This window comes from Oncorhynchus mykiss, chromosome 23, assembly GCF_057628025.1.
Source record: "Oncorhynchus mykiss isolate SJ-2025 chromosome 23, ASM5762802v1, whole genome shotgun sequence".
Taxonomy (NCBI): Eukaryota; Metazoa; Chordata; class Actinopteri; order Salmoniformes; family Salmonidae; genus Oncorhynchus; species Oncorhynchus mykiss.
This window is the reverse complement of record NC_143044.1, coordinates 6,094,064-6,103,275: the sequence shown is the minus strand read 5'-3', so window position 1 is coordinate 6,103,275 and position 9,212 is coordinate 6,094,064. Positions and strand designations below refer to the sequence as shown.

Below are 9,212 nucleotides of genomic sequence, written 5' to 3'. Positions count from 1 at the left end.
GGTTAAGAGTGTTGGGCCAGTGACCTAAAGGTCGCTGATTCGAATCCCCGAACCGACTAAGTGAAAAATCTGTCGATCTGCTCTAAGCAAGGCATTTAAACCTAATTTCTGTAAATTGCTCTGGATGAGAGTGTCAGCTAAATTACCAAAAAATGTCAATCTTGCTCAGTCTACCTTTTAAATTGAAGTCAATCTCAAATGACTTGCGAGATACAGACACCCCATTAGAAGAAAAAACTTGAAAACCAAACCCCATTACATTTTTGCCCAAAATTGTGAGGTAAAAAAACTTAAACTGAACATAATTCATGATGTTTTATTTATTTGTTGTTCGTTTTGGAGTCAAAGATACGTTTCAGTATAGCTTTAAAGCTTTTCAAACGGGGTTGTGTATTTATATGTCAGTTTACTAAATAGTTTTTTCATTATTAGTTTTTGTTTCAGTTTTAATTTATTATAATAATCTTGGTCCATACTGTCTATACACAGAATATTTCCCGGACTCTGACATTGCTAGTTCTGATATTGCTCGTTCTTCTTATTTTGTTGTTTTTAACTTATTCTAATACAATATTTGTGTATTAGAATTGTACTGTTTGGCACTACTGGAGCTTGAAACATAAGCATTTCGCTGCACCTGCTTTAACATCTGCTAATATGTATACGTGACAAATTTGATTTGACACGACATTATATAGTATTTATAAAGTGCTTGTGTCCCAAAGAAAACAAACTCATTCTTCAAGTCAATATAGTGCCATATATAGCCTAATAGGTCACTGTATTTCAGGTGCCTGCATCTATAAATAAGCTATACAGTGACTGATCATGTATACGCTTTAGCCTAAATTACCTATTTCTTGGATACAGAGTACAGACAGACAGTAAAGATGGGGGTGGGGTGATGCATGTAAACCAGCAAAGTTAAAGAGGGTAGCCTATATTTAATTGTGAATGGCACGATACAAAGGTCCTTGAAGAGAAGATAATAGAAAAGATACAAATAAATACGAAAAAAATCATGCATTCGTCATTCCAAGAAAGGTGGATGTATTGTCTGCAAACCAGCAGAGCAGACATGGCTTTTAGCTAGAGTATAGCTAATGATGAAATAGCTATATTTTCTGAATGGTGGCTACATTAGAGTTAATAAACTGAAAGCCAAATTGTATTATTTCAAGCAAGACAGAGAGGCAATTTAAAAAGGTTTCTCTCCTCTGTTCTTCTTGTGTGATGTCATCAGTGGCAGAACTGTTGTAATTGACTATGTGGGGGTTGATCATTTCGTGCCCTGGTGTAGCCTCCCGTGCTCGAAAGTAGAAGGGGAGTTGCATCTTTAACCGAGGCGATCGTGGCTCCCGCGGCCGCGATCGAGTCCTGCCAAGCCGGACATCTCACGCCGGAAAATATGGAGGCTGTGGCCGACGAGCTGCGGGCCGGCTCTCAGATTCCTGTTACTATCGATCAAATAGTTAACGATACACTAGTGGTTACGCTAACCTATCAAGAAAGGAGCTACATGGGGATATTACTCGATTGCAACAAAAAGTAAGTTATTTTTTTCGAATAATTTGATACATTTATCACAAAGTAATTATCTAGCTAACGTTAGCTGGCTAAACTAGCTAGGTAGCTACATGGGCCTTCATACAAAAGACTCCAAGGCGATTTAGCTAGCTAGTTAGCCAGCTAACGTTAACTATTTGTTTTGCTCACTTTTACAGCCAACATGTATTAATAGCATATAAACACGTGTATCATTACTATGAAACTTGGATAAAGTACATTTAAAAAAAAAATGAAAGTAACATGCGATGGGCATTTAAAGAAAAATTATGCCTACGTGGGTACCACAGACAGGGGTTAGTTATACATATATTTGTGGGTACCTTCATACCTCATTGTTAGCTTAGCTATCAATTCAGTTTACCGTTGTCTAGATTTAGACTGGCTACAATGTATCCAACTATGACAGGCCTTGCTGAAACACCCTTTCTCATATTACACTTTTGTATATGCATTCTTATAATTCATCGGTCTACCTACATAGCTAGGCCTGTGTAAGGTGATGGGCATAAACACCATTAATATTTTAGGCGACTTCTGGTGCTTTTACTGTAGGCCTAGGTTGAAACTCACAGTCATAGAATTCTACCCTTTATAATGATACAATTAAGTATATATTTTTGTTATAAATGATTGACCTGAAACAAAAAATAAGAGATTATACAGCTGTTTAAAGATGGCACTCGTTGAGTTACCAAGGAGGTTACAGACACCAGTAAAACTAGGCTATAGGCCTACTTTGTGCTTGACAAAGGGTGAACTAGAGTAGACAATGTTGGCTAGAAATCACATTTAGGCCTATGTATAGGGTGTTAACAATGGGTAGCCTAAGGTATAACATTTTCTTTGAATGATTGGTATTAATATGGGGCATGCAGTGTCACACCAGGACTCTAGTCACATGTTCTGGCCTTGTGTTGCACTAGTACATTGCAGTGAGTGCACCTTTTATATTTTACTGTGTTTATTTGTTTTTACTCTTAATGGCTTTTCCTGTCAGTAGGCCTACATGTTCATGTGATCGATCACTCCAAATGCCCTGAGATTCACCTTCCCCTGTGGCTTAAACAAAGAACAGTGGTTTGGCATACAGGCCTATTTTGCCTTGTCGTGTCAAAATGCGAGTTCTTCCGTTTTAGGTTCATAAAAATGCATTTCCCGTCATTGTGTCTCTAGTTTCCATGTCGTCAACTTTTTTTTAGCAGGATCACTTTATTTGGTTATGATGTATACAAGATTAAATGGCAAGTGTTTGAGTCATGGCCGGTTAACCGCTATGACCTTGTACACAGCCTAGGCCAGGACTGTACCTCCTGTTTAAACCTTCGCGACGGCTGAGATTTTGTTTCTCAATAAGGGCCTTTTTAAAGGTCTTCCCCCAAACCACAGGAAACGGGCCTCGCCGAGCCGCTTTATTGAAAGGTGCCAATAGCTGCTCATGGGGAAACGCCTTTCGGGCTTCCTAAATGTGCTTTAATTAATATTCTCATAACATACAAGCTCCCAGCAGACACTGATATGGAAACAAGTGAATCCCCTGTCTCTCTTGGTCCCGAGTGATTCATGGGATTGTTTTTGTTCAGTCAGATGGAGTGGAGGGGGGCTCCTGGGTTTCCTGTAGTCTCTTTGTCTGCTGTCTCTGACAGCAGAGCACAGCCATGTTGCTACTGTCAGCTACCTTTCAAAGGGTTCCTTCGAGAATCCTGGCTTGGATGTGTTACATTTGCAGGTCCACTGGAATGGAAAGGAACATGTGAATTTACAGAAAAAAACACACTCCAGCTCTTTCAGTTTGTAGCACACGGCTGGAGGGCAGGCTATAGGATAGCTAGACAACAACCTGCTTGCTTTCTGTCTCCCAACCCCCAATCCAGTAGAAAGTGCAATGTTCTAACAAAGGAAAATCTTTTTTGATGTTGCCTTTTTTATAGTATTGAAGTAATTGGGATATGAACTACACTGATTAGGAAAATGGAAGTGGGTTTTGTAAATTAGCTTGTTCACAGCATTAACATCTGTTGTAAGTAGCAATTAGCATCTGTTGTCTGATTTGTGTCTTCTATACAAACTGAAGTGTTGCAACCATAAGGGCTTTCATAAGTGCTCCGACAGGGTCAAAGGAGTGCATCTGTTGTTTTGTTGAGTTAATGGTCTTGAACAGGAACTCAGTGAGGAGTTGACATTCCTGCTTTATTTCACAATGTGAATGTTGATTGCAAACAGTTTGACTTTATCACGATTGGATGCAAACACTCAGAAGCTACAAAACATACTAAAGTATTTATTTTCACTGTTTTCTTATAGGACTGGGCTTTTCTGCCTACCAGATGTCACAACAAAGCCAGTGAAATGCCCTGCATTCAAACCTGGTTGTGAAATCCCTGAAGTCCTGACAGAGGAGCCAGTTACTAAACTTCCCAGCCAGTCTTCACATCATAGACCAAAGGATGAAAACACGCTCCCTGAGAATGATCCACCAGGTGCTCATCTCCCTGCCCCTCTGCCCACACCAGTGCCTGCCGGGCAGGCTCCATACCCTCCTTATTTTGAAGGTGCTCCCTTCCCTCCACCCATATGGGTCCGCCACAGCTATGGTCAATGGGTACCCCAGCCACCACCACGAACAATCAAGAGGAAGAAGAGGCGGACCCGAGAGCCCGGGCAGATGACCATGAGCACCATCAGGCTCCGCCCCCGGCAGGTGTTGTGCGAGAAGTGTAAGAACACGCTGAACAGTGACGAAGACAGTAAAGACGGGATGCCCACCACCAAGACGTCTAGGAAAGAGAACGCGCTATACAGCGACGAGGTGTCCGTCAAGTTGGCCAGGAAAGAGGACGCAGACGCCACCAAGGATAGCAACAAGAGACGGGAGAATGGCCCCACTGGCTACGACGGAAAGCGGCTCCGGAAAGACAAAAGGGATGACGATCCAAAGTTCCCTGCAGTAGACATCATTCCCCACAGCCCAGTCATCAAGATTTCGTACAGCACTCCGCAAGCCAAGGTTGAGGTCATGAAGATCCCAGCTCGGGTCCACGGCTCCGTCAAGCCTTTCTGCCCCAAGCAGCTGATGCAGAACGGCCTGAGAGACCACCAGGGCAAAGTGCCTGAGCCCACCACCCTAACCCAGACTCAGGAGCAGCGCCACATCTTGGACGCCACCAGGACGGGCCTGACCGTGTCCATTCCCAAACTCAAGCTCCCCAGGCCCCTAACGGCCGGCCTGGACCTCCCCTCCCCAAAGATCCGCGTGACGACCCTGGGGGACGGAGAGGACAGCCTGACAGTGTACGAGGCGGAGCTGGTAGAGGGGTCGAGGAAGAAAGGCCCCAGGGTGCCGGTCCCTGGTCCCCTGCCCCACTCGGAGGACTCTGAGGAGAAGACTCCCATGGAGCTGTGGTCGGGGAGCTCTGGAGAGGAGGCCGACCGAGGCCACAGTGACCTCACGCTGCTCATCAACTTCCGCAAGAGGAAGGCGGACTCCTCCAGCCTGTCTGTGTGCAGCACCGATAGCCTGGACGAATCAAAATCCTTCACCTCAGACGGCACGCCCCCAGAGCTGTGCGACCTGGCTCCCGGAGAGCACATCTCCTCCGTGTCTTCCTCGTCGCTCTCGCGAGACGACAGCAAGACTGTGCCGCCACTCACCGTGCGCCTGCACACGCGCAGCATGACCAAGTGTGTGACGGAGGAGGGCCATGCGGTGGCCGTGGGAGACGTGGTGTGGGGGAAGATCCATGGGTTCCCCTGGTGGCCAGCGAGGGTGCTCAGCATCAGCGGCAGCCGCAAAGAGGAGTCCGTTAACTGCGAAGCCCAGTGGCCAGAGGCTAAGGTGGCCTGGTTTGGCTCACCCACTACCTCCCAGCTCTCCGTTGCCAAACTCTCTCCCTTCCGGGAGTTTTTCAGGTCGCGGTTCAACCGCAAGAAGAAAGGGATGTACCGACGAGCCATTGTGGAAGCTGCCAAGGCCGTGGGCCACATGAGCCCTGAGATCACCTCTCTACTCACCTCTCACTGCGAAACGTAGGTGAGTCCACAACACTCAGACAATTTGAGTTTGATCACTAAATACACAGTAGTCCGGTACCTTGGATTAATGCTACATGCTGGACAATGGTTTGGGCTCTGAGCTCATTCAAATCTTCACTCAGAATACATCCTCTCTTTTTAATGCCTAAACTAAGTTGTTGCTCACCTCATTTTGGTTGACTGAACCCAGTAACTTATGATTTGGTCTCAGTCTGCCTAACAATAGTTGTCATAAAACATTAGGCCTGATCATATAGATCGAAAGCACAAGCCCTTGTTCCCTTGGTATTCTTTTGTTGGTAGGTGTGTGGAATCAGATCCCATGTAGCCAAGCACCAGGCCGTTCACCTACACCTAGGTTAAATATTGTCTTAGGGTGATATGACACTGCCAGACAGCTCCCAGGGCCACTGTTTGCCGTGGTGAAGGTACACCTGTACTGAACTATGTTCATAATGCACACCAGACTCTTTTTGAAAATGCCATTCTTTCCGTAACTCATAAATATTTTTGCCACGTCAGCTGTCCAGAGATCTGGCTGTAAAGTGTCTAGAATACATTGTTCATTACTTGAGCAGTGGTGTAAAGTACTTAAGTAAAAATACTTTTAAGTACTACTTAAGTTGTTTTTTGGGGGTATGTGTACTTTACTTTACTATTAATATTTTTGACTATTCTACTACATTCCAAAAGAAAATAATGTACTTTTTACTCCTTACATTTTCGACTCGTTACATTTTGAATGCTTAGCAGGACACTGGCTCTGTTCTGGCGAACTCACTACACACAACAGCTTCATTTGTAAATTATGTCTGTGAGTGTTGGAGCGTGCCCCTGGCTATCAAAAATCAAATTTAAAAAAACAAGAAAATTGAGACTGGTTTGCTTAATATATACGGATATGATTTATACTTTTACTTTTGATACTTGAGTAAATGTATTTGTTATTAAATGTACTTAAGTAGTATTTTACTTGGTGGCTTTTACTTGAGTGATTTTCTTTTAAGGTATCTTTTACTTTTACTCAAGTATGAAAATTGGGTACTTTTTCCACCACTGCTCAAGAGTGACTTCTGAAACGGTTCAGTTAGAAATGTTGCATATCTTGAATGGTCAAGTGAGAATCCATCTTTTCTGTAAACATGCATAACTGTTCCAGTGCAAAGTCTAGGCCTGTAGTTAGAATGTCCCTCCATTGGAAACCATACTGCCATTATTTGCCTAACCATTATTTGCTCTCTCTCCCATCTGTCTCTCTCTCTCTGTAGAGTCTGAAGACTGAAGAATAGTCTCCTTTCAAAGGCTTCACGGAAATCTGACTCCCCAGGAGAGAAAGGAAGCGTGTGCAGTTGCTAGGGTCACTATTTATACAGCGCCCTCCCCTCCCACATGGCTGGAGGAAAATGGCCACCCAGGTGGAGTGTTGTTGACTGGATAAGGGAGCAAGAAATGCCAGTTTGAGGCATCTCATGGACTACAAGGAACAATTCTTCAATAATTGTTTATTTTTAACCATATCAGTAGAATCTGAATAGCAACACACTACAAATCAGAATGTATTTATTATCTGTAACCATTTATTATCCATAACGATTTAAGTTTACCTTTCTACAATTCCTTAAGATCTCCATTACTGCTGCTTTTGTGAACGTCCTCTCGACCGATTGGTCGTGAAGTGGTTCAACGACAACCAGTCAGAGGGCCTCGTCAGGTCTGTTCAGTCCCAGTGCCATCCTCATTGGAAGCCCACCCACTTTCTTCCCGAACAGACCAGGAAATGTATATCTGCATTTCTGGTGAAAAGTCGTACACTAAGTTCTTTACTTTCCAAATATGAGAATGTGAAACTGTTCCATCTAGAGATAGTACTGTAGTTTATTCTATTATACAGTGATTCATCCTTGTAGCCTTCTTCAGCATTGCTAGTTGGATATGTCGACGTAATGTTATTTATACTTTTTTTCAAATTTGTCTCTTCCATTTTTGGTTTGATTACCTTTTAGAAGTGTGGTATGTATTGGTCGTTGTTGAGAGATCCCCAAAGTTAATTTCTACTCACTTTCATTATTTAATGTGTCATGTAAAGAAGAAGCACTTTATCTGTACCTTGGTGGCCTGCTGTAAGCTCATTGTCCTTTCACTAACTGGAGTTACAGCACTGCCAGGCAGCGGGAGTTCATATCACGGTTGACTATCCATGGCCTTGGAGAATAGTTTTTTTTTTTATTTAAGTTTTGGGACACCAGAGATTGAACCTTTTCAGGGGTGGTTGTGTACACTGTATTCTTGCATTTATGTCTCGGGTGTGTATTTGTACATTCTTTCAACTCGCCCCAGCTCCATCAAATGTTTCCACTGGAGAAAATGATCAAATGTCAAACCCTATCCATCAATTAAAGCTTTATATTCACCTGAAAATGCTGTAAGAATACTGTGAATTCAACTCTTTGAGTGTGCTGGTGAAGGGGGGGGGGTGGCTACTCTGTATGCTCAATACTGGTTGCAGATTGCAGTCCGGAGAGGGAGAGACTGCAGGATCAACCTTTATTGACCTTGGAGTTGAAAGCATCACTGTTGGAAAGTAGGGGGAAGGGAGGGACCGCAGGAACCATGGGTTGTTCAGTAGGCACTAAAAAGAAAACGGGCAAGGACTACCTGGACTTGTCCAATAGAAATCCCTTATTTTAGTTTTCTGTTGCAAGCCCTAATGAACACTACCCAGAGCTCCTGTCACATTTGTGTTCCGTTTTTGAGTCCCTTTGGTTTTGATTGACTCTTTAGGAAGAATGGGGAAGGAGAGTGCCTAGCTCCCCCTTTCACCTGGTTTATGATTAAGATGGAAGCAGATGTCAGGAAATTCCTGTATTTGATGAGCTACATGGCTGTCTGCTGTTGCCCACATTGGTCAATGTTATTGGCTATTTTCAGTTTTTTTTTGATTTTTTTTTTTTACATGTACATAAAATAAAATATACAGGCAATATGTGCGCTGGCTGGTTTGTGTATATTTCAATGTACTTCTATTAATTTTGACTAACTTGATGTAGTTTAGCTCTCACCTGTGTGTCAGCACCACTACTGTGATACAAGTCTGGTCCAGCCAGGTTTACCTTTATGTAACTTTATGCAACCATTCACCTCCTCGCTTAACTCAGTTAAGTGAAGCATTGTCTGTTACCTAGTGTAACTCAACTACTCGTCCTCCACCAGCCACACTGGTCATATGATAGCCATACTCTCCTCATTATCACAGTGATTTGCTACCAGCTGACTTTGTAAATGGTGGAACTGTTCAACTCTCTTGCTTTTTCACGATTTTCAGTAGAAAACTGCTAATCGAATTGAAATCTGAACTCTCATCCACCCTAAAAAAAAAAAAAAGTCAAACTTCTACCTCGCTGCCCCCAATTTAAGTTGATATTAGCGTGCTGCTGTGTTGCTCTACTCTCCCCAGCCTCCTGGATGGCTCTCATTCATTTGAAGTCATGTCAGTGTTGATTTATTTGACCCCTGCCTGCTGTTTCGTTGGGCTGTCATGAGCCGCCAGAACAGCTTCAATGCGCCTTGGCATAGATTCTACATGTGTCTAGAACACTATTGGAGGGATGCGACAC

At 43.3% G+C, this 9,212-nt stretch overlaps 1 protein-coding gene across 2 annotated transcripts; it reads left to right on the top strand.

The window, feature by feature from the left end:
- Positions 1-866: 866 nt before the first annotated feature.
- On the top strand, positions 867-8,581 carry pwwp2b (PWWP domain containing 2B). 2 transcript variants are annotated; one of them, XM_021580264.3, is made up of 3 exons: positions 867-1,548; positions 3,871-5,592; positions 6,867-8,581. In XM_021580264.3, the coding sequence occupies exons 1-3, from the start codon at positions 1,409-1,411 to the stop codon at positions 6,871-6,873; spliced, it is 1,869 nt and encodes a 622-aa protein (XP_021435939.2). In that variant the 5' UTR covers positions 867-1,408; the 3' UTR covers positions 6,874-8,581. The 2 variants fall into 2 exon arrangements, with proteins under 2 accessions (XP_021435939.2, XP_036815953.1); XM_036960058.2 differs by having other exon boundaries at positions 3,871-5,596.
- The last annotated feature ends 631 nt before the right edge of the window (positions 8,582-9,212 follow it).

Excerpts from the sequence above, each read along its gene's own strand:
- pwwp2b (XM_021580264.3), top strand. The coding sequence starts at position 1,409 with ATGGAGGCTGTGGCCGACGAGCTGCGGGCCGGCTCTCAGATTCCTGTT. Across the intron at positions 1,549-3,870 it reads TTACTCGATTGCAACAAAAA|GACTGGGCTTTTCTGCCTAC; the intron begins GTAAGTTATTTT and ends GTTTTCTTATAG.